The sequence below is a fragment of the Vigna radiata genome, chromosome 1 (assembly GCF_000741045.1).
Source record: "Vigna radiata var. radiata cultivar VC1973A chromosome 1, Vradiata_ver6, whole genome shotgun sequence".
NCBI classification, from domain to species: Eukaryota; Viridiplantae; Streptophyta; class Magnoliopsida; order Fabales; family Fabaceae; genus Vigna; species Vigna radiata.
Window position 1 is genome coordinate 12,684,489 of NC_028351.1, and position 25,742 is coordinate 12,710,230.

General features: G+C 31.3%; 2 protein-coding genes and 1 long non-coding RNA gene across 23 annotated transcripts; 1 reads left to right on the plus strand and 2 right to left on the minus strand.

Moving 5' to 3' along the window:
• Nucleotides 1–6,270: 6,270 nt before the first annotated feature.
• On the minus strand, nt 6,271–6,942 carry LOC106769305 (stress-induced protein KIN2-like). The gene is made up of 3 exons (XM_014654877.2): nt 6,851–6,942; nt 6,535–6,603; nt 6,271–6,366 (listed from the first exon to the last, which is right to left on the minus strand). The coding sequence occupies exons 1-3, from the start codon at nt 6,902–6,904 to the stop codon at nt 6,292–6,294; spliced, it is 198 nt and encodes a 65-aa protein (XP_014510363.1). The 5' UTR covers nt 6,905–6,942; the 3' UTR covers nt 6,271–6,291.
• Nucleotides 6,943–10,199: 3,257 nt separating this feature from the next.
• Nucleotides 10,200–15,061, plus strand: LOC106774848 (nuclear poly(A) polymerase 3-like). 21 transcript variants are annotated; one of them, XR_002669182.1, is made up of 8 exons: nt 10,200–10,486; nt 10,626–10,742; nt 11,128–11,672; nt 12,078–12,292; nt 12,816–12,879; nt 13,318–13,376; nt 13,704–13,827; nt 14,618–15,061. XR_002669182.1 is itself a non-coding variant. In XM_022785081.1 (3 exons), the coding sequence occupies exons 1-3, from the start codon at nt 13,759–13,761 to the stop codon at nt 14,702–14,704; spliced, it is 309 nt and encodes a 102-aa protein (XP_022640802.1). In that variant the 5' UTR covers nt 13,483–13,758; the 3' UTR covers nt 14,705–15,061. The 21 variants fall into 21 exon arrangements, 1 of the variants encoding a protein (XP_022640802.1); XR_002669180.1 differs by having other exon boundaries at nt 10,201–10,486; nt 12,078–12,591; XR_002669166.1 differs by having other exon boundaries at nt 10,202–10,486; nt 12,078–12,606.
• Nucleotides 15,062–16,600: 1,539 nt separating this feature from the next.
• Nucleotides 16,601–20,257, minus strand: LOC106767180. The gene is made up of 5 exons (XR_001376137.2): nt 19,922–20,257; nt 18,345–18,400; nt 17,564–17,757; nt 17,438–17,483; nt 16,601–17,109 (listed from the first exon to the last, which is right to left on the minus strand). It is a non-coding gene; the product is annotated as an uncharacterized LOC106767180 (long non-coding RNA).
• Between the last annotated feature and the right edge of the window lie 5,485 nt (nt 20,258–25,742).

Consider the following 25,742-nt stretch of genomic DNA (forward strand, 5'->3'; position numbering starts at 1 on the left):
GTATTTATAGTTTGAAAATCATCTAAGGAAGATCTGGTCTTCCATTGGATAAAAAGATACCTTGCAATAATTTAAATAGCAAACATAATGGATGAAAAAAATAGCTAACTGATTATGTATATAGAGGAAATATATGTTTAGTTATAGAAATTAAGGTTTTTAATGGACGTCTAGAGAACAAAATTATATTAACATAGTGAGCTAGTGTTTGATTAGATCTTTCAATTTGGTTCATCCCTTGGTCTTGATCTAGGTTGATTGAGACAAAAAAAAGTTCACACGGTCAAAAAGCTTTTTATTGACAAAGTCTATAAGATCAAAATGTTCACAAAATTATTGTGGATCAAAGCTAGCTTTTGGGCTTTTATTTTAAACTTGAAAAACTATTATTATTTTTAAATATATTATTAGACCGTAGTCCATCTTAACTTTTAGTCTGAATATATTTGTCCCGATCTTTAGTCAAATCGATTAAAATCGACCTTTAATACTCTCTTTATCCCCTTTTTGTGTGAGAGTGTGTGTTGCTGGCATAACAAACTTTGTTTCTGTTTTATCTACCGATATGGTAATGTACAACCCTAGCTTAGCTCCATTTGGGAACCTGTGGATAAAACCTTTCTTTGGCCAAGCTTTCCCCAAATGCTCGAGCTTCTCCTTTGTTGTTTGAGTTTTGACCATTCTAGCATGGCCATAATCAACGCAGCTCTTAGAGCCTCACAACTTAACAACATAGAAGCATGATAGCCTAATCTTGATAACTTATAAGCACGATAACTCAACAGGTCAGCAAAGTAACAGCTCGACGAAAATTTATATCCATTAGTGATTACTGAAGGAAAAATTTATTAGTAACCGAAGGAAAAATCCTTTGGTAAACACCAATCTTCTTAAGCTCGGCCTATTCGGGAGCTTGGCTATTTGGTAGCTTGGTGAGTCGACAACTTGACAATTTGGGTGAGTCGGCAACTCGATCAGTCAATAACTCGACTAGTCGACAACTCGGTTGTTCAACTGCTCAACCATTTAACGTCTCGGCCAATCGGCAACTTACCCAATTAGCAGCTCGCCCAATCACACTCCAATGACACTGATAGAGCCCCACCGTGTAACACTACTGCCACCATGACCACACTCCACTTTTCCTTTCTTTCCTCTTCTCTTGTCTGCTTTTTCTTCTTTATGTTGGTACTTGTGTGGTAAAGTGTTGGTTATATTAAAAAGGGCTAAGGTAATAGAGAATGCATGTGGTGTCTCGACAAACATGGTAGTTCGGCGGTCCTATAGTTTAGGCATGAAACAGAAATGAAGATGAAAAGGCTTGGCCTAGGTTCCAGTGTTGTTGGGTTGTGCGATGTGGGAGAAGATGAAGAAAAGGATTTTGTGTTTAGACATTAAACACAAGATTTGAGTGAAAAATATGTTACTCTTTTTATCGACAAATTTTACTAATAGATTATTCTTTTGGTAATACATATTTCATTTGTAGACAAAAATAAATTTGTCGATAAATGAAATATGTATTATGTCCATTAATAATAAATTTGTTGGTAATTAAAATTTCTAAATTTGTCTATAAGATTCGTTAATAATTTGATAAATTTATGTTTATAAAATTATGTCGATAATTTAAATTTAGGTTTAATACCTATTTTGGTCCCTCCTTTGGGAGGGTTTGTTCAAAGTGGTCTCTCCTTTTTTCAAAAGTTCACTTAAGTCCCACCTTTTGTAAAAACTGTTCAAAATGGTCCTTTTTGCTAACGGCGTTAAGTTTCCTAACGGCAGAGCTGCCAGGTGTCTAACATCTGATTATGTGGCATTGTTAATTGTTTTAAAAAATCTTTATAATTATGACGTGTAAATTATATTAATTAGGGTAAAATAAAGAAAGGAATTAAGGGTAATTAGGGTGAGAAGATTGGGGTAATTGGAATTCAATTGTGATTGGGATTGGGATTGAAATTGGAGTGAGCTTAGGGTTCGTGGTTCGTGAGCGCGATTGAAATTGGGTTCAATCTTCGTCCTCAGGTTAGTGGGCGTTGTTCGTCAAGGTTCGTGTCAAGGGAGGGTTTTTGTGCCGTGGTGGCTTTGCATCCTTCTCTTTCGAAAACTTCGTTCAGTCCAAAGGCGGCGAAACATGTGACTGGGTATTCTATCTGGGACTGGGATATTCTATCCTCTGTATGGAAAAGACACATATTCCGTGTTGGACATTTAAAACAGTGTTGTATTTCTTGCAAAAAGATCCAAAGTTCCACATCATTGTATACCACATCTCACAAGTTCCAATTTGTATGAATGCCCCTGCAAAATGAATACCAGCAATCCCACTACTATCAAGGAACTGATGCCAACACGGATTATAGGATGAAAGATTGAAATAAGGGACAGAAGGAGTGAAATGATGTTCCAGGAGTTGGTTGAACCAAAGCCGGTGTAGAGTTAATTGAAAATGTGAAGTTGTTGAATGTTTCAATGCCCTTTAATGTGGACCTGAACTTCAGGAATTTTAACCGTAGAAGTTGAACAAGATCCATCTTTCATCGAGTTAAGTGTAACTTCAGTATTCATCAAAAATAGTGGGGACAGATTACTGCAATGGCAATGAGTCATGTGCATTATAAATGCCAAGCATCATAAGAAAAGTGGGAAATTTCAATTCACATAGAAGGGATTGCTCATCCATCAATGCGATCAAATCAATATTTAAAGGAATCTAAGAAAAGTCCCAGTGTAAGGCCAGCCTTCCAATAATTAAACAAGGAAATAAGGCCTCTATTCATGTAACTAAAGGAAGAGAAGCCCTATACATGAGAGCCCCAATGACTTCCACAACAGCCACAACCAAGGCAGCAGATAGAATATCCTAGTCACCAGTTTGCGAAACATCCTCCCTCCGTTTGCCTCGCCAAGGGACTCGATTCTCTTCCCTCTCCTCTTCTTTCCCAACCCTCTCTCTCCGCTATTTCATCGAACATGTGGCGTCACGCTGCGAGACAAGCCTGTCGCGGTGTTAGCGTCAACTCCCACTATTCCCTTTTCTCTCCCAGAACAAATATTCTAACTTAAATACTTTGATAATGTGTTAGGTGCGATCGTTTTCAGTTTCGATTATGCGTTAAAGGGTTCTCTAGCATTGCTGAGGCGGTTTCTTCCACCGACGTAGAGGAAGATGGAACTGGTGTTGATGAAATTCACCTTAGGGTTCGTGGTCCCAATCTTCTCACCCTAATTACCCCTAAATCCTTCTTTAATCCAACCCTAATTAATATAATTTACACGTCACAATTATAAAGATTTTTTAAAACAATTAACTATGCCACATAATCAGATGTTAGACACCTGGCACCTTTGCCGTTAGGGAACTTAACGCCGTTAGCAAAAAGGACCACTTTGAACAGTTTTTGCAAAAGGTGGGACTTAAGTGAACTTTTGAAAAAAAGAGGGACCACTTTGAACAAACCCTCCTAAAGGAGAGACCAAAATAGGTATTAAACCTTAAATTTATTGTCCACGTGTGATATTATACTAAGACTGTCAATTTTTTTTTAATATCAAACATACATTAACATCGATAAACTACAAAGAGAAGAAGTTGAATGTAGACCAGAGCTTGATCCTTGGTTTTGTTGAACATTATGACTCGCATTTTGAGAGTATTAAATTGTGATAGAAAATGAAATTTTGTTTAATTTAGTTTTTATTCATTTTCTCATTTTCTAAATGTAACTTGTATAGTTTATCAATGAGTTGTCACTTTTAACACGTGTTTTGCTTCTTCTCATGTTATACCACACAAACTAAATGAGATTAAAATTTTCCTCCTTCACTTGCATTTCAAACAACACATCCATGCCAATTTTGGAATGTTGCCCCTCACTGTAAAAAAAAAATATTATTGTCACATTATTTAATGGTTATACTAACTCGCTAGAAATGTTTTCTTTTCAACTTTAATTTTTTTTTTTTTACCTTTTAATATAAAAAGCAGTATATGGTATCATAATGTTGTTCATGTTTTGTAGTTTGTGTCTTTATTAGTTTTAACAAAGTTTAGAAGTTTTTCTATTGCAAAATGTCTTTAAAGGACAAATAAGATTAGTTAAAATATATCCATTTCTTTTTCTGTGCAAAATGTCCTTACAGGTCAAATAAGATTTTATAAAAGAAAAGATTCTTGGATTAGTATTTCTTCAACATCTAAAAAATATTTTTGTTTTCTTTTTTTTAAATTAAATTTAAAAGATATTTGAATTATTCATATGATTCATACAAATTAATACTAAAAAAATATTAATTAATAATAAATAAAAAAAACCAAATTTAGTGTTTACTTTCAACTTGAATTCTTATATATCTCATTTCATCAAGAATTTTGATATAAGATTAAAATTTTATTTTTGAACTCAATTTTGTATATTTTAGTATTAATCTATTCAACTTTGAAACTATGTGACTTACATTCAATGATGGTACTTGGGTCAATGACACAAAATGGTATTATGTGACTAATAGTTTCATAAGACACTAATATAGTATTGGAATTATTATGATTTAATTGAGATTGATCAAGGTAAATCTTTTTAAAATATTCTAAATAATTAATAAGTTAGCATTTTTATTATGAAATATATTCAATTTCAATATATAAATTATACTATATTATTCGTATTTAACTTGTGCACGTCTCAATTAGAAAATTATAAATGTAAATATTATGTGATAATAAGACATCCATATTTGTTAGACAAATAGGAAAATAAATTTTTTAAGAGCAAAATGCATTTATGTGACAATATATATATATATATATATATATATATATATATATATATATATATATATATATATATATATATATATATATCTTTCATAAAAAAAATATATGCATTCTATGATGGTTAAAAATATTCATATAGCGGAAAATGCTATTTTTATGACTATTATAACCAAATCCATCTTAGAAAGTAGAATTTCTAGACAACTGAAATTTTAACTATAGTAAGGTGTTGGGTAAATGACATATTTCACTATTTTTTCAATAACTATATATTATTCAACTATCATAAAAAGCTTTAAAATTCACACAAACAATCCATAAATCATTATAAAAAATGGTCTTTATCAATTAGTGATAGCCTTTAACTAATAACTTTCTTTTTTGCAGTCATCTTGTTATATACCAAATTTAAAATTCACTTTTAGAAAATATTTAATTTATTTATATTGATAATACCAAATTTAAAGTACACTTTTAGAAAATATTTGATTTATTGTATTAAAATCTTCATTGTAATCAGTAAGTCAACTTTTGTATATTTTATACAGATTACAAAAACAAAAAAGAATTCGTGTTTTCTATATAATGAAAGCATGTGTTGAGTGTTATCTTTAACTCTTTAACTAATAAAATTGTTTATCTTATATTTATGAAGTTTGAGTGACGTTAAACATTCTAAGCTTGATAGTTTAATGATTATTTTTCAACTAAATTGTTTCATTTGTGAAGCTCAAATTAAAAAATTAAAATAATTGTTTATCATAATTTAATATTATTTATTATGACAAAAACATCAATGTACCTCATTAAGACTAGACAACGAAAAATGTTATATTAGGTTATTAATGTTAAACTGTTTGAAAAAAAAACAGTTAGTCTAACACAAAAAAATAATTGTTGTGATTGAGTTCTACTTTTAATTGCTCTTAGTTTTTTTTTTATTAATTTAAGAAACTCATATTAAGTATATTATAATTTTCAATTTTAAAAATAATAAAACATAACCTCACTCATTTCGTGTTAATTGGAAGAAAATTTCACGTTAAAGTTCTGAAATATAAGAAACTAAATTTAGTTCTTTTTTTTATTAAAAGGTAAATCAAACTGAATAAATTTATATTTCAAGTTACAATTGTAATTTTGATTAAGTTAAAAAATGCTTCAATTCATCCAATTATTTGCCTAATAGAATTTAAAACAAATAGTAGGATTGAGAAGTAATTTAACTGATAGATAAACTTGTTTGTTTGTTGAAAGGAACTCAGCATGAACTAGTATATACTATCAATTATAAATGGTTAGATCTTATTGTCTCCTTTAGAACCATTCAAATTTAAAACTTTAGTCTTTCATCATTAAATAATCTGGTTACCCAAATCAAAGGAAAATGATTATATTCGAAATAAAATAAAATAGAATGATGTTGCTACATATACAAAATATGTAGATGAACAAGAACAAGGTTTATTGAAGGGAAGGGAAGTCCAAAATTAAAGATCCATTTAGTTTCATTAATTCTTTGAATTCAAAGCATTCTTGATAGAATCAGCAGCTCCTTGTGCCTTTTCTTTCATTTGCTGCCCACCCTGTATACAACAAAATACACTCACTTTAGTCATGTTAATTTCTAATTCAACAACCATGTGAAACTATTTGCATCCATATATCAATATGAATGTTATTATAAACATGGACTAAACATGAATGTTACAACATGATTTGGGTAAAAGTTGAGAAATAAAGCATAGAAAAACCTGTTGCATGGAGTCCTGAGCAGAATGAGCAGCATTGCTAGCCTTGTCCATCATGTTGCTAGCCTTTTCCTACAATATTATACAAAAACTTGTTAATAATTTCTAAATATTGAGCACTCGTCAAAATCAAGGGACTATAATATTTTAATAATTTTTTTAACAATTTTTAGACAACAGATTATATATTACTATTTTATTGGTTTATATATTTGAAACTGACCAACCACAAACTGTCATATAAGCGGTTGTAAAAATATTGTTAAAGATACATTTTCTAACATCAACACACTACAAAAGGAATAAGTTGAGGGTAGACCTGAGCTTGGCCCTTGGCTTGCCCAGCATTGAAGCTCGCGTTTTGGGAATCCATCTTGTGTTGAGTGAAAAATTAAGTATTGATATTCGATGTTAATTTTTCTGATGCACATTTGCCATTCTTTGTTGTAGTTTATATAGTTTCTCAATGCATTGCATCTTTCAACAAGTGTTTGTTGTTTGTACCTTTTCTTGCACAAATTGTGATCCACGGTTTTCTCCTTCACTTACGTTTATAAGGACACATGTTAAGTTAAGCCAATTTGGAAAGTGATTTTTACACTTATGATCAACGTAAATATATGGGTGTTTCATACCGTAAACATTAGTTACTCTTAGAAAGAGATAATATACAATTAGTTCCAATATCTTAAATATTTCAAAATTAATTATTTTTATCTTTTATTGATTGAATAAATATTTAATTATGTAGATACTCAGCTACTTATGCTATTAAAGAATGAAATATTACGTGAAGTTTGAGATGATTTAAATATTTGTTGTAAATAATCATTGATTGAATTAAGAAATTTGTATAGTAAACAATTTTATATGTATTTGAATACATTAAATTTAAGTAAAATTTTATTATAATTAATCTATTAAATCATTAAAAATTTTGTTCAAAAACCTTTGCCATATAAGTGTATTTTATGTACAAGTATTTGTTACGCAAGTAGACAATTGAATAAATAAATAAAATTTAAAAAGAAAAATGCACTTTTTATTATTCAAGTAGAGAATTGATCAAATAAATAAAATTTTAAAGAGAAAAACTCAATTTTTTTTGTGATAGTATGTATAATTGTCATAAAATATTAATACATTTTATAATATTTAAAAGGGTTAAATATGTTTTTAGTCCATATATTTTGGGGTGATTTTGGTTTTAGTCTCTCTTTCAAACTGAGGTACAATTTAGTCTTTCAACTTTAAAAAACTCTGGTTTTAGTCATTTTTACCAAACTTTTTTAACTTTATTTGCTGTTTCAAGCACGTTTCATTATAGCATTTAGATTGTTTACACTATTTGACACATTTTTGCTTCAATGTTAACTGAGAAACGCATTTGAGACGACAAATAAAGTTAAAAAAATTTGGTAAAAAGGACTAAAACCAGAGTTTTCTAAAGTTGAAGGACTAAATTGTACCTTAATTTGAAAAATGGACTAAAACCAAAATCACCCCAAAGTATAGGGACTAAAAACATATTTAACCCTATTTAAAACTACACTTATCTCGAAAAAATGTTACTTTATATGAATTTTTATTATAAACTATTATAAAATGTTTGGTGTATTGTTTACTCCAAGTTTTCCTTAAGCATGATATGATTAATTTCTTTGATTAATCATATCGGTCTACTAATTCAATATGTATCTAACCTTACTTGTTTGACTAAGACAAGATTATGTAAACTACATATTAGTCATAATGATCCATAATTATCTAAAATAATGTAATATTAACAGGTAATTAGTCCATATGATCCAAACTTATCTTGGTAAGGACCGATGAAAAGTAGTATAAATAACACATTTTACAAGGTATGTTGATTATGTTCATTAATTACTGCATTTATTGTTGTTGGTGCACTTGGTTAACTTGCGTTGGAGTGTCTTCTGCAGGCACAAGCCCTACCCGACTTGAAGAGGATAAGCATTAAAGAGGATGAGTACTCCTAGAGTTTGAAGCTTGGAGCGTTTGGAATGTTTGTTGGAGTTCTTACAAAATATATTTGGCATTGTAAGAACAATTTGTGCCTACCGTAGAGCGGACTTATATTTTATGAAGAGAAGGATTATGGTGTCTACAATGTTAAGAAAAAATCATCTATGTGCTTAAACGCTCTCATGCTTTTAAGTTTAATCAAATAACATTAAAACGGGAAAATAATATGAAAACAGCTTAAGGTGAAAACACAAGAGTTAGAAAAACCTACACAAAACTTAGAACCTGAATCCACAACATAGAAAAACTTAGAAAAACACTATTGTGCCTAAAGCATATGAGAGATTTGGAGTTAAACGCTTGATGCTTATTAGACCTAAAAAAGGTATTCAACACAGCTCTCGAAAGCAAAACGGGTCAAGACAATGTCTTTGGCAAAAAACAAACTAAAAGACACAAAGATAAAAATATAAAATAAAGCTTAAAACAAGTTAAACGTTATCTGTCTAAGAAAAGACAAAAACGAAAGAAGCGTTTACTTGGCTAAATGATACTATGAATTTAAACAATACTTTGTCCAAACGATAAAGTCTTTATACAACACTTGGTTTCTTTATACAAACGACAAAGTTTTTATACAACCTAACTGACTAATGTTGTGTTGGTAAAAAAGGCCAATAAAAAATGACATATGTGTGTAGACTACACATATCTCAACAAGGTATTCCCTAAGAATGCTTATCCATAACTTAGTATTGATAAAAGCAGCTTGCCATAATGTAATAAATCTCCTGGATGCCTATTTAGGCTTTAACCAGATTCTTATCCATTTAACATTCATTACTTTTCTCAAAGTCAAAAAAACAAGAAGCCCAACTTCACAAATATTCCAAAATAAATTTTAGAAATTGTTTAAAACAAAAAAAAAAATTGTTGGAAGGAGTTGAACCGAATGAATTATTTAACTTGTTTGATCATTTTAATCATCCAAAAAAAATTTAACTCATCATTTTATTATTATACTTAATTAAATTTCTCCTATCTTAAATTTTCCCCACAAAAAAAGAAGAAAAATTCATTCCCGAAACTGTACTTAGTGAACAGATAAGGATATCTTGTTCTCTCGTCTTCTTCCAATAACACCCAAGATAAATGCAATTAAACAAACACAACTACACAAACATTCATACTCTAACAGAGGATGCACACTAAGCTCACTTCCCACATACCTTAAGATATAATACTTCACTCTGATACCAAATTTTTAGCTTCCTAAAATTTGTATTTAACACCAATTACATAATTTAACAAAAATTATTCATTTATTATTTGAAATCTCAAGAAAAAAATAAATAAAAATTGTTTTACAAACACAAACTTTATTGAAAGGAAAAATCTAAAACTAAAATACTATTCCAAATATCTTTGGATATAACCATTTTCTTTATTATTATACATCTTCCTCAATACTTATACGATTATTTGTTTTCATATAAAAGTATGATGACAGTCACACACAAACAAAATAAGTTTAAACAAATTAAAACATTATAAATCTAAAGCTGATTATAATTCAATAAAATATAGTCAGAATAGAGTTCCCTATATTATATTATACTTAAGAAAAACAAAACTTATTTTAACTAAAACTAATTAAACTATTTTACAGTTAAAAGAAATTAAACTGTATACCAGTTCAGTTCAGTGGACTTAACTGTGAAGCACAGATTTTTCTCCAACTGAGAATTTCATCTCCAAAAACCTGGAAGCTAGGGTTCGAGAGAGAATTGAGAGAAATGCGAAGAGAGTTTCATGGTTACTTCCCGAATATGTAATAGGAGGCTCTATTCATGGACCAGAGGATGCCTACAAAGGATGGAAGCTGCAAAAGAAGCTGATTGAGGGGTGCGAATAAACCCTTTGTTAAAGCTGGTGCGAAGTCACTCGAAGAGGAGTCCGAAGCATGGTTTGGGTTTTTCTTTCCCTTCCTTTAGTTTTTCTATAAAAGTAGTTGTATAATAGTTTTTCTGTAGGGTTAGTTTTGGTTACTCTATGTTCTTTTCAGTTTGAGAGTTATTAGTTGATAATAGTTTTCACTTTTGCAGCCGTCGAAGGCTCATCGTTTTCTAGGGTTTGCCGCCGTAATAATGTTTTTCCCTTTCCCTTTCAAAAGGGATATATGTTATGACTTTCTTGCATTATAAATGAGTGTTTGTTTTCAGGTATTGTGGAGTCATTGTATCTGTGAATGATCTTTGCTTTAGCTAAAAAAATTATGCTTACATTGGAATGTTTGTGCTAATAAATCTTGTTTGTGGCCTAAATGCCGGGAAACCTCCAAGTTTCTTTGCTTTCAGGAAAAGATGGATATCTTAGCTCCCCACAGGGACCCATCCCCACTTGAATTTCCTGCAAATTAATTTAGTCTCAGTACTTCATATCTGAAACAAATTCCTTAGTTCCTAGTTTATTATCAATTTATAAGTGCTTTCCTTCTATTCCCCTTACACTTGTATGTTCCTTGCTGTTTATTCTTCTATAACAGTAGAAGTGTCTTTAAAATTTTACTGACTCATCAGAGATGTAACCATGCATATAATATTACAGGTGAATTCTTGGCATTTACTGGAGGAAGGTTGAGTGGGAAGGAAATAATTGCTGTTGAGCTGGCAACTCATTTTGTCCTTTCTGTGGTTTGATTATCTTTAGTCTCTGCAATCTATGACTTTCTCTTTTCATAAAGTTTCGTCCAAAAAGGAAAAATTCAATAAAATGAATTTCAATTATAACAAATATGCTTATCAGTTTAAAAAGAAAACCTCATCTTGTTTTAGGCCTATGGTAAGCAGCTTTAATAGATTTGTTTACATTTTCTGTTTTATGCTCTCAGGACATTGGTCCATTGAAATAATGTCTTGTCAAATTTGTATGAAAAAGGAGAAAAACTAGTAAAAGAAGCACCGGGATGTTCACTTAAAAGTGCTTCTCAGTGTTCAAGTCATGGGTGTTTGTTATGTATAGTAGGTGTTTTAAGTGTTACTTTGAAAGATGATTCTTACATTTTTGGTGTACCAGAAAATTGGTGAGCTAGAGAAGCGCTTGATTAGCTTGAATTTGGAAGTGAGGCTAAAAGTGAAGATTTGGAATGGCAGGTTTGAATCTCGCTCCTTTGCAAAACTATGTGTTGCTATAACTTGAACTAAAATAATACAACATTTTAGTGTAATTTTGGTTTTAAAATTATTAGAATGATATAGTTTTAAAAATGAAAAAGTGATGTCAACTTGAACTAAAATAATACAACTTTAATTTTTATGAAGTTAATGAATTTGTAATACTTAAGCATGAGAGTGTGTAGAATTATTTTACTTTACCATGCATTAACTGTGTTCTCAATAGTTTATTGATTTTCAAAAGTGTCTCATGAAAACAACCTTTTTAAGGTAATGTGTTTTAAAAAATAATAAAATGGCATAACTTTAGAAGAAAAGAAGTACCAAAATTTTTGTTTTGATCAACTGGTTTGCGTGGAACCATTTTTCCACTCTGACTGTCAGACCCTTCATCCAATCACAAAGTCAATGCAACCATTTGACTGCCTTGATCTTCGCACGTGGAGCTGAGTCTCTTGCTTGAACCTCGTTCCCTTGGACGAAGCTTCCCTAAGTCTTCCTGGCTCCTCCTCACCATAAATGCAACTTTTTTTTCTTATCTGTTTTTCATGAGTTTTTGTCTCATGTAGACAAACTGAGATCCAAGAAGACAAGACCATGTAAGTATTCTGAGATTTTAATAACAATTGTTGTTTGTTTTGGTTGTTAAAATATTACTAGACTACCAGTTTGTTGATGAAATTTCTGTGACAGAATATCCCCCTCAAGACTCAGTCATGTATAGACCATTCATGATATGCGATGAACGATAAACACATATTACTTATCCCTCTGCTTGTAAACAGAAATAGGTACCCTTTATTGATAGTGTGTTTTGGTCTGTCTCAGAATCAGAACAAGGTTCCAACCTCAACGCCTCAACCAGTGATTTTCTTATGATGCAAAGACCTGCCAAAGGGTGAAAAATCAATTTGTATGGTTTTGCTTCTGATAAACCTGGCCCTGAAATATCTCAAGAGAAATACAATATAAATAGGCATTTAATATTTGTTGACTTCATTATAATTAGGCAAGGTATTATCCTAATATTGCAAAATCAAAGTAGACATGGTCAAATAAGTTCATTTAAATATGATGACCGGATAGTATCGCTTAAAAACTATAATTTAATTTTAATTTCAGGTATGTTTTGATGTTCATTCATTATTTACAAATGAGAAGACCTGTCATCCTTCCATGCTTGCAGGTGTGTACTTCAGACTTCATTCTTCTATTCCTCTACGTTAGCCTTTTAAGGAGTAGAGTGTCACTGGCTCTGCTATTAATGTTTTAGAAGTAACCATTTATTTTGATCTATACATAATGGTCTGTGTTTCTATTTTCTACAGGATGAAAAAATTGATTAACTAAGAGTTCTAGGCATCTTTTCATTTTCATTTTCCATACAACTGGCTCGAAAACCACTTCAAATTTTTATGTTGTGACAAAGCCTTGTTAATGGCAAATCACTTTTTACTCTGAGAAAACCACTTTAGCAATTGTGTGGCTAGTGTCAATGGAATAACTTTTTTGCAGTATGCAAATCACAGACGTTCAGTTAACTTGGTCAAGTTTGTACCTCATTAAACATTACCTCATATGAATAATTTTGTAATTTAATGATTAAATACTATTTTCTGTACAGGAGATGGAGACAACGTATTCTGTGACTGTGACGATATTAAATGTGCTTCCTTTGATAAAGTTATATATGCAGAGAACTCTACATATCTAATTATATTAAAATAATTTTGTTTTTAATTCATCTATAATAGTTTTGGTTTTCATCATTCAATTAATTCTTTTAAGTAATTACTCATTAATTATCTTTGTTATTTTCATAGTATAAATTACTTATTTCAATTTCTTTCTTAATATATAAATTATTTGTCTCTGAAATTTTGGGATTTTAAGGACTTAAGTTAATTGAAAACTATATTTTTAAGTTATTGAAACCTCTAAAAAAGTAAGCATTTTGAATAACTAATATTTTTACAAGAAGGCTATAAGAATTTCTGTTACAATCCACAGATAAGCGGAAGAAAAGAGGGCATTTATTGAGGCCAAAAGAGGGGAAGATTTCTTGATGGTAGAAGAGATATTTGCAAAGTACAGGGCAACTGGAACAGCCCCAAAGAAACTCTTTTCATATCAAGTGAGTAATAGTCTTAAATTAAGAAGTTTCAATAATAGTTCTAGCTTTTACATTTTTCTTTTATTTGACCATGATGTTTATGTAATATATATCTGTTTTAAATGTGTAATATTTGGTATGGTGCTAAATGAAAGCTATTTTAAAACTGACAGCAACATTACATACGTTATATCTATCATAGTTTAATGACTCAAATTATGCAAAATTTATGTGGATTATATATTAAAAAGAATAAAATACTTACTGAATTAAATAATAATAAATTTAGTTAAAATCAACATAACACTCTTGAATATCAACCTGTAGTTTACACTACCTTCACTTGTTGTATTCGAGCCTTTTCCATACACAGAAAGATACTCCCGATTTCTCAAAATTTGTCTCTCTTCTCCTAACCATTATGCACTGGTAGAATGGGTTGGCTGGGTAAAGTCTCGCTTTGGAGGTCTTCTTCTGCCTGTAAGTAGCACAAATCGTAAATTTGGTTTCTCATATATTTGCATTCACTTTTACTTTAGAAGTGACTATGATCCATACCATTCATTATAATCACACTGAAGATGCTTCACTATTTATCTGTAAATATTTTTCTTTTATGAGACATGATGTTTTCCATTTAAACCATAACTATATTAAGGTCACTTTTATGGGCTTGGCATAAATATTTGTTATAAAAATATGCTTTGCTGCTGTTAACTTGAATGTTACTTTTTGAAACCTCACTCATAATTATGAATCAATCAGGAATGAATTTTGTTGTCATTTTCTCACATAGCTTTGTTTGCTGCAGCTGGAGGTTACTCAAGGATTTTGTGACCCTAACCCTACAGAATATGTTGATAGTGAGAAAACAAAGCCAAATGTAATTTTCTATTAGGGTTTGAAATCTAACAAAAATAATTTCCTGGACATCGATTCAGTAAAGGGGGAGTGCATGAAGATTATAAAGAATGGCTATGAAGGTTCTCCTGGGAGGATGGAGATGTCCATCAGCAGCCAGATTGATGTTAAGAAAAGAAATCTGTTCTTCCGTATTGGCTTGTTTGCAATGTATCACCAGTTCCAGTGAAGATTATAGTGGCTAGATCTATTTTATTTTGATTTATCTGCTATCTTGTTGTATTATAGACCTGTATATTCTATATTATATTGTAAGTATATGATGAAACAAGTGTGTCAAAAAAATGAGAAATGTAAGAACAAAATTGAGCATTGTTTTTTTTTTTTAAATAATTTAATCAATATCTCGATAATAATTTTAGTATTTTAATTTAGAAGTGAACATTTTTTTTAATATATGATCATATTAATATGTTGAAAAATATAACTTCTTTTCCTTCATTTATTTTAATTGCCCACACACTCCAAAGCAACCATAGAACCCACAAGGATGTACTAACCACCTTTTTCCCTAATCCCACGAGATAAACCAGAGGAGACCTTCCTCCTATACCTAAGAAGAACCGCCAATAACCTTCTCTCCACCTTTTGCTTTTTTATCATAGTGGCACCCACTCTAAATCCATTCTTTCACTCAAACAAAAACCAACCTAAACTTTTCCTCCTCTGTTTTAAACAATTTTCCAGAAGAAGAACTCACTCTCACTTTCCATTTCTCGCACCCTGAGGCCTACTACTCCATTTCTTTCTTTGCATATTATTTTCATTATTACTCTATTACATTACAATTTAAAGACAACTCTAATATGGACTAAAAGCTCATGTCCTCACCATACATAGAACAGTCTCCTTTCTCTTTATTTACCTTTCAAACACTCTTTGCTTCCTTCCATATAATTTCCTTCTTACAAATCCTCTCCTTTCCTTTCAATACCAACATAGTAACTTTGCACACGTCTTTCCATACAATTTCCTTCTTACAATTTGCTTGCACTCCACACACTCTTTGCACACGTCTTTGCTCTCGTGGGGATAGAAGAGAGCAGCGTTAGAATGAAAGCAAGAGGAAAGAAGTAGAAACAAATGAATAATAGAAGAGTGAGTGATATTTGCATGGGAAAAATAGGGTGTTTCCAGTGAAGAGGAATATAGGAGTAGCCCTAGAGATGTTGTGAATGAACAGAAGATAAGTGAGGGAGTAGAGAATTGTTGAAGCAGCAGAGAGTTAGGTAGAAGAAGAGTGTGTGACATTTTATGGGCATAAGAATGTGTTGTGATTTTAGGTTGAGTGTACTGCATGGAGTTTTCTCTACCCTTGGTATTGAAAGGAAAGGAGAAGATTTGTAAGAAGAAGGAAATTGTATGGAAGGAAGCAAAGGGTGTTTGGAAGGTAAATAAAGAAAAAGGAGACTGTTTCTGTGTATGGTGGGAACATGAGCTTTTAGTGCATATTAGAGTTGTCTTTGAATTGTAATGTAATAGAGTAATGATGAAAATAATATGCAAAGAAAGAAATGGAGTAGTAGGCCTCAAGGTGCGAGAAATCGGAAGTGAGAGTGAGTTGTTCTTCTAGAAAATTGTTTAAAACAGAGAAGGAGGAAAAAAATTGGTTTTGGTTTGAATGAAAGAATTGATTTGGAGTGGGTCCCACTGATAAAAAGCAAAAGGTGAAGATAGGGTTATTGGTGGTTCTTCTTTGGGTATAAGAAGAAGCTCTCCTCTGGATCGTGAGATTAGGGAAAAAGGTGGTTAGTACATCCTTAAGCGTCCTGTGATTGCTTTGGAGAGTGTGGGCTATTAAGATAAATGAAGGAAAAAAAGTTATATTGTTCATGGTCATACAGTTAAATATTCATATATTAAAAAAAATGTTCAAATCTAAATTAATATACTAAAAATATTACCGAGATGTTCATTACATTGCTAAAAAGAAACAATGTAAATTTTGTTCTTCATCACATTTCTCATTGTTTGGCATGCTTGCTTCATCATATATTTACAATATAATATAGAATACACCATATAATATAGAATATATAGGTCTATAATACAACAAGATAACAGACAAATCAAAATAAAATAGATGTAGCCACTATAATTCTCACAGGAACTGGTGATACATTGCAATGGAAGAGTGGATTACTTTTCTTAACATCAATTTGGCAGCTGAGAAGCTAACAGGATATACATCTCCATCCTCGCAGGAGAACATTTGTAGCCATTCTTTATAATCTTCATGAACTCTCCCTTTACCGAATCGATGTGTAGGAAATTATTCTTGTTAGATTTCAAACCCTAATAGGAAACTACATTTGGCTCTATTTTCTCACTATCAACATATTATGTAGGGTTAGGGTCACAAAATCCTTGAGTAACCTCCAGCTGCAGCAAACAAAGCTATATGAGAAAATGACAACAAAATTCATTCCGGATTGATTCATGATTACGAGTAAGGTTTCCAAAAGTAACATTCAAATTAACAGCAGCAGAGCATATTTTTACAGCATAAATATTTATGCCAAGCAAAGTTACCTTAATACAGTCATGGTTTAAATGGAAAACATCATATCTCATAAAAGAAAAATATTTACAAATAAACAGTGAAACATCTCCAGTGTGATTATAATGAATGATATGGATCATAGTGACTCCTAAAGTAAAAGTGAATGCAATTACATGAGAAACCAAATATACTATTTGAACTACTTACATGCAGAAGAAGACATCCAAAGCGAGACTTTTCCCAGCCAAACATTCTACCATTGCATAATGGTTAGGAGAAGAGAGACACAATACCAGGTACAAATAAAAGTAAAAGTAAGGAAAAAAAACTCACACTCCACCTATGCAGCAGGGACCTCCCGCACTGAGTTCTTGCACTTCCTTCTGCAACCTGGGGATGAAGGAATGAAGGCGCAAGTCACTTTGGAACGACCCGGCATCAAGGACTCGACGAGCCTTCTCTACTCNCCAACCGCACCACCTGGGGAAACCAAGCGAAAGAAGACAAGACCGAATCTCCACTGTCTTCTGCTCGTCTCGGTGAATGGACACAAAAGAGATATTTCATATTATCAAGAGAAAACATTCAGAATCGGCATGAACAAAAGCCCCCGTAAAAGCTTCAACAGGAAAATCCGTTCAGCAAGACAATGGAAGCCAAATAAAAAAAAAGATCCCCTTATGTATTTCCGAGGAAATTATTTTAAAAATTAAAAAAGAAATAATCCCGAAAACTCCGCCGGAAAATAATCAACCAGAAACTCCGCCGGAAAATAATCCCGAAAACTCCGCCGGAAAATAATCAGCCGGAAACTCTGCCGAAAAGATTGTTGCTTCACTAATGAACCAAAAGACCAAACTTATACAGAATTTTTCTTGTTCAAAAACTAGTACAGAATGTTTGACATACATAAGAGATATATAAAGATCGGGACAACCGATGCCAAGTATAAAAATCATTTAAAGAGAGTGTGGGCTAACCAACGCTAATAACAACTACAAGTAAACAGGACAGCCTATTTGGATGTAATAACCCAAATTTCTCACAATCACCAGATATTCTCGCTGAATATGCACCATATAAGCAAAGAATAGGGAGAAAGGTATTTATTTACCTGAACCAAAACAGAACAAAAAAATGCTGAAGTCACATTTATCTGAGTGCTCCTTCCTGAAATATTTCAAAAAGCATACTAAGCCATTGTTCCTTTCCCCAACCAATGATATTATTCAAAATGATGAACATGACTAATACATATAGGAGCAAAGAAAGTTCATATGTCTACCACCACCTGACACAAAGCACTATGTGTTCATTCAAGTGTTCTAATAAATACTCCGACTGTTATAAGAGTTAAGAACACACATTATATTTGAAGGAAAAAAGTTACTAGAGACTTAGATGCACCTAATGCCTACACTACATGTATATAAATAGATGATGCTTGTCATCAAGTTGGTGCACTGCAAATCAGAAAGGAAATAACAAGATAACATACCATGTAGTGACAGTAAATGTTCCCATAAACATTACAATCTAATTATTTAAATTACAACTTTTTTGCTATATCATCATCAATAACCCAATACCTTAAATGCAAGTAAATTATATAAACGGCTTCCATAACAATAAATTTGTTCAAACTTCAAAAAATTAANATTGACAAAACTATATAAAATGTGTACATACANAGCTGGAACTAAAATGACACAGACCATGTATATTGGACAAGTATATGCTTTGGCCAGTGCTCAGGGTCCCAGCATTCTTTACGAATTTCAGGGTGAATTTTCACAGATATAAAGAAAAAACAGATTCTGTAAGTACAACCAAATCCTCAAGGCCATTCTAAATGAGTTATAAAAGTAAAATTTAAATAATCATATTGCCCAGTGTTTCTCTTCAATATACCAGACCAATGGCATATAGGAATTGATCAAAGTGTAAGGTACATATTTACTATATTCTTTATGAAAGGCAATGTCTAAAGAATATACAGGTTCCATAGAATCCATTCTCATGATCGATAATAAAAGTTTAGCAACTCTAAGTCACAACCTTCAAGTTTCTCAACATTTTACAATAACAGATAATAATATGCCTTCAGACATTCGTTAGAAAAGAAGAGAAAAATGTCTTCACTAATAACGTTCGAATACCATCACTTGGAGTTAGAGCAGAATCTACAGAACAGAGACTGGAGCATCCATCCATGAATATGGCAAATGTGATTGAAATTATTCATGCTAGGAAAAATTTATATGTAGAATGGTCGACTTATAAAAAGAAACGTTTGAAAAAAATAAATTAGAAGAATTAAAGAATTAAATACTGACACCATGCAAATCACTTCCTGAATACCTCTGCGTCACATTAAAATTCCAATCAATGGATGTGCTAACAACAAAAGTTGAATAAACTGAACAAGATCAAATCGATGACCTATCTTGAGAACAGAAATACCAGATTGACTTCATTCATTTTAAATGTGGTTAAAATACCATAGCCCTANATTCAGCCACACTCNCTTCTAATTTTCATTCTACCAATATTCCAGCATTATTATCTCTAAATAGAGAAACGAATCAGTCACGCACCATTCACTCTGCACAAAATAACTATCTTTCTAAAATCCAAATTTCATAAAGAGAGTCGCAGTACAAACAGCAAAACCTTCAGATTTCTTCTTACCAACGAAGAAGAACGAACCAGCGTACCAGCTACCACAATCGAGCAGCCAAATCGCCTTCAACAGTGTTGGGGCTCAACTGGATTCGAATAGGGTTTTGGATTGAAAAAGAAAAAAAAAAGATTTTGAAAAGATTGAAGAAGAAGGGGGTTGTGTCTGAAGTGCAAGAAAGGGGCAATGGGTTGAAGGGTGACCCAGGCTCGAGCAATCGCAAATGAAGGGCGACAATGGCAGAAGCGCGCGAAGAATAGGAGCGAATTCGAAATAGAAAAAAGGAAGGAGGGAAATGAACGAGAAAGTAAAATTTGAATATAGAGAAGCATAGTGTCCGCCAGGCAGGCAACACAGACCCTAATTGAGGTACAACTAACGGAGATAAATTATTTAATATATAATCTTATGTCGCTTTTAGGTCTTTTTATCCGTTCTAATAACGTCATAGTGCAATATGCTAATTTTAGTTTGCTAATTCTCTTTAATATAAGGTATTATTCAATCTTAATATATGTTTAACTTTGTAAATTTAAATATTTAATATTTTTTAAATAATTTTAAGTTAATTTAAAAAATAATTATTTTGGGTATAGGTAACTAAAGTATCTCAAAATATAAATGTGACATTCAAAACTTTCAAAACTTTATCCTAACCCGAAAACATATTTTTTAAAAACTTTAATCTTTCAACATGTATATTTTATTCAAAATATAATAGTTTTAATTGTTTCATTACATCATTTCGAAAATAATTAAAATGATTAAGAAAATAAAACAACTACAATTACTTTGTTTCAAAAGTTAATATCAAAAGAATTTTTTAAAGAACTCAAAATTTTTCTCATCATCTCACAAATCTATCATGTCTCTAAAACATCTGCAATACATCTACTCACGATAATTTCATTGACAAACACACAAACACAACACTAGTACAAAAACATCATATAACATTACACGTTTAATGTCCAACTACTGAATAACTAACATTAAAAATGACCGGTGACATTTTTGTAAATAAATGCAATTATTATACGTGGTTTAGGAGGACTACAATTTGACGTCAAATGGTAATAAGACTTTGTTTAGGACTGTAATTCAACATCCTATCAGGTAAATTTCGTGAAAATGTTTGGTGCAAAGGTGAAAATGTACTTACGTATGACGTCCAATGTCCTAGAATTAAACGTCAAGATGTTATAAAACGTCAAATTCCCTAAAATCAGACACTATATGTTAATTTCAATAAAAATTTGAGTGAGAGGTTGAAAATTCATTCATGTTATCTTAGCGCGACACCTTCATAGGCGCATTCTACTTTCTTTCTTATTGGTGGCAACACTTTATTTCGACGAACCCACCTTTTTGAAGGTTAATTTTCGTTTTTGTTTTCAAGAACTTGTTTGTTGTTGTTGTTTTTGTTTGTTATTTTTGTTTGTCGTTGTTCATAGTGTACTACACGTTATACATCTAAGCTTTAGGGTAGAAATGAAGGTATATTGAAAACAACTCCAAATGACTTGAAAACTTGTTTAAAGCACCAAAATATCATGAAAAGCTCCCGCAAAAAAATAGATCAAAATTCAAAGTCTAACTATTTTAAATATTTTTACAAAGTTTGAAAAAAAAACAAAATAAACTTTTGAAAAATAAAAAACGACATTTTCTAGAAAATCTCCCACTATATAAAAAGCGGCTTTGCAAGCTCCCACTATATAAAAAAAATTATATCCTAAATCCATATATAATAACAACAAATCAGACAATTGGAAGAATGTTATGGTCGTTTAAAGACATATCGTTGTTCACTTTTCAAATAATTTTTATACTTCACACAAACCCAAATTAAGAGTTCCTAGTGTTTTTTCTTGAACTAGGGTTCTAAAGGAGTGGTAAAAAAAGATTCAACCAAAACCAATAACCATAGCTATCAAAACCAAAAATCACAAGTTAATATTACTATTATTGTCATAACTTTTGTGTCTTTGCTTATAATTGATAGTTCATGCGGTATAAAATACCAAAAACTGCATTACATTTGTTGTTTTTCTGCTTTTCAAGTTTTGTAGAGTTGTAAAAGATAATCACAAATGATCACAATTAATTAAAAAAAACAAAAAATTTGATTAGCATCAGACAATGACTGACTCAATTGACGTCAGACGAAGAAATATTCGACATAAATTTGCTCTCTCACACTGCTATAGAAAAAGTGCGCCATACAATAATGTATGACATGAGGGAAACCAAACGTGACCAATGAATAAGCACCAAGTGGCACGAAGTGGCCGAAACTACCTTAAAGAAAGTTAATGACTGCACTGCAAATCAAAACTGCATGGTCATGGCATAATAAATCAAAGAGGAAAAAAAGAAAGATTTCTATCACAACTAATAATAATTATTTTTCCTGGATTTATACTTTTGAAATGTGTTCTTCCTTAAACTAAATCATGTAGTGTCAAATGCACCATTAATTATAACTTCTTATGTAAAGTGAGAACAAAAATGCAATTACATAGAAATATAAAAACTATACTATACACTTTTAGATAAAGTATTTGTTAAGAAGTGGACTTTAAGCCTAACTCAACCCTACAAAATTGGCTTGTATGGTGAGGTTTGCACCCTACTTGTATGTGGTCCGATAGCAGCCCGACAACGGGTGGAATAAAAAATGCCCAAGAAACAAGAAATATCGCTAGGATAGGCTCTAACCATGGTTCTGATATCATATTAAGAAGTAGGTTTTAAGCCTAACTCAACCCTACAAAATTGGCTCTATGATGAGGTTTGCACTCCCCTTATATATATATATATATATATATATATATATATATATATATATATATATATATATATATATATATATATATATTATAATTTGGCCTTATGTGTAGTCCATGTGGGACTTCCAACAATATTCTTACTATATTTTCTATGATACACTTACACAATTGTGCAATTATATTTTTGCACATCTAATTAAGTTTTTTTTTTTTTAAGAAAACATGACTATTAGAATGCGAGGGCCTTTGATGGTGGTAGGGCCTTCGATGGTGGCAGGGCATTCGACGGTGGCAAAACTTTTCACGAAAACTCTCAATCATTGTGACGATGGTGATTGAGAAAGAAATGGGATGAGTTGGAAACAAAAAGGTAAAATTAAAAACATATTTCAAGCAATTAACTAAAGTGCAAATATAAAAGGTTGAATTTTTTTTAACTAAGCTACAAAATGATACAATTTAGTTTTTGGTAAAAATAGTTTAGTTTTTCTAAGTTAATTATGCCTAGCTCTACCAATAAATATATTTTTTATCTTAGAACAATCTAAATAATATTCACATTCATATATCAACGACAATCATAACTAATCTTGTGCTTGATATCATGACTATTATTTCTGATAAGATATCATCTTCTTATTATTATCATGTATTTGAAGTAAGTGTTATTTCAATGATTATTATTTACTTTCACATGTTAATCTTATGAATACACATGTATCTTACCAAAAAATACATTTATTCTCTCTTTCACTCAAAAGATTCAAACTATTTTATTCGGTGTTAAAAAGTATTTTATATATCTATCTTCTCCCATGTTTCAATTCTCAAAATTACACATTAAAAAAGACTTTAAAACCACTCAAATCATGTCATATGTTCAAAGGACTACGTCTAGGATTCCTACCAAAACAACTTCCAAGAATTTGAAACTAATAATTGCATTCTGAACTTTGTAATTTGAAAACACTTTTGAGTTTTGGATCATGCATTCGAAGGTTAAAATTGAATTTCACATTACATCATCGTGAATACAATTTCTAATGTCAATTCATTGATTTGAATTATATAATTTCAAATAATATTTTCAAATTCTAGATATAATCTAGAATAAACCACTTTTTTCTTTCAAATGGTACAATTCAGAGAACTTCTAAATTATACAACTCTAAAAAAGTTTTTGTCGTGCACAACATGAAAGAACTTCAAATCAAAAACCCAAACCCAAAATCAACTACCAACTACCAACTTTCAAGCTTCAAAGTATAATAATCTTCAACTCTTTTGATTAATGTGTCAAAATCTTGCTTTTAGCACCTCATCCGTGAAGAAGAGAGAAGCCAAATGAACAAAAGTTTTGCTAAGAAAAACCTTCACTTCCATTTAAAAGAAGGACAAAAATGGAATTTTAAATATTAATAGGGGTGTAGAAAGAAATTATAAGGGTGAAAAAAACAATTGCAATGCAATATGAATCTTGGAGTCACAAAGACCCAAATACGAGATTGAATATGTAATAGACTATTAGGGTTGGACACAATTTACTTAAAAACTTAAAACTGTAGTATATCAGTACTGTTTTGTACTTAAAAAACTTAAATTATTTTTACCATAACTTATTTATATTGTTTAACCGTTTGGTATAAATAAACTGAACTTATATTATTTGTACTACAGTTAACTGTGATTTAGGTTTAGGTTTCTTATTCTCAGTTACATTCCTCTCTTACTGAGTCCAAGCCTCTTTATTTTTAAAGACTCGTCGCCCTTGAAGTCTTGTTGCCGTTGAAGGCTTTCGCCGTCGAAGGCTCGTCACCGTCAAAGGCTCACCGCCATCGAAGGCTCACCGTCGTTGAAGGCTCGTTGTTGTCGAAGGTTTTGTCGCACTCATGCCGAACTATGGAAGGCTTTGCCGCACTCTACCATCACCGAGCTGTTGAAGGTCCTACCACCATCATCGAAGATTCTGAGAACAATTCTCCTTTAGCTAGAAAAGAGAAGCAAATATGGAACCCTAAGGTACAAATATTTTTCCTGTGTTGTTCAAACATTTTTTAAATGCATTTTCAAATTTATGTAAGGTTTTATTCTTCCTGCATAAGTGTTTCTTTTTAGTGGGGTACAAGTTATTTTTCTTTACCCTTCTCCTCTTTTTTATTCTGGGGTGCTCCAAAAATTAATCTTTGTGTTTCAATGGTTTCTGGGTTGTCAAGGTTTGGGGTTGTGCTGCTTGCCTTCTTCTTTTCTTTGTCCATTCTCACAAAGTTTGGAGAGGATAAGAAGCGAACACTCGATCCTGAATTTAAAGAAGGTGGACAAAGAGATTGGCGAGTTCTTTTTTGTCTGCTTGGAGGCTTTTGATATTGAATATCTTCGTGAAAGGTCAACTAGTTGTGTGTTATTCTAAGTTAGGAATGGTTGCTGCCCTATTTGGATGGATTATTCTGTGGAGTTACCTATATGATAAGCCCCGTCTAATCACAACCTTCAAGGTGAATAATGTATTGGTCAAAGTCCTTTATTCTTTGATCATTTTGTCTATATTTGGTGTTTTCTTCTTTAGTTCAACTTGTTCATGAATGTATGCATATGTATGTATTATGTATGTATATATACATGTACGTATGTACATATGTACATACATGCATACATACATATATACGTACATATATATATATATATATATATATATATATATATATATATATATATATATATATATATATATTAAATATATAAAAAAAATATTGTATGTGTAAGAAGATTATGTTCTTCCAACCAAAAATCAATATCCATTTTATCTCTTCACCGAAAATATAGTAAGCGCAAGAAAATAAGCCCGAAAACTTTGCAAAGATAGTTCAAATTCTATGAAAGTTCGATCCTCAATGTAAAATTTAAATTGAAATTGTAGGGAACTTAAAATAAAGTACTTAAGAGATCTAAGTGCAGTAAGAAATAGAGACAAACGCAGAGTATAATGGCTTTTATTATTCAAAGATGATGTCTCAGTACAAGCATCAAGAGGCACTAAAATAAA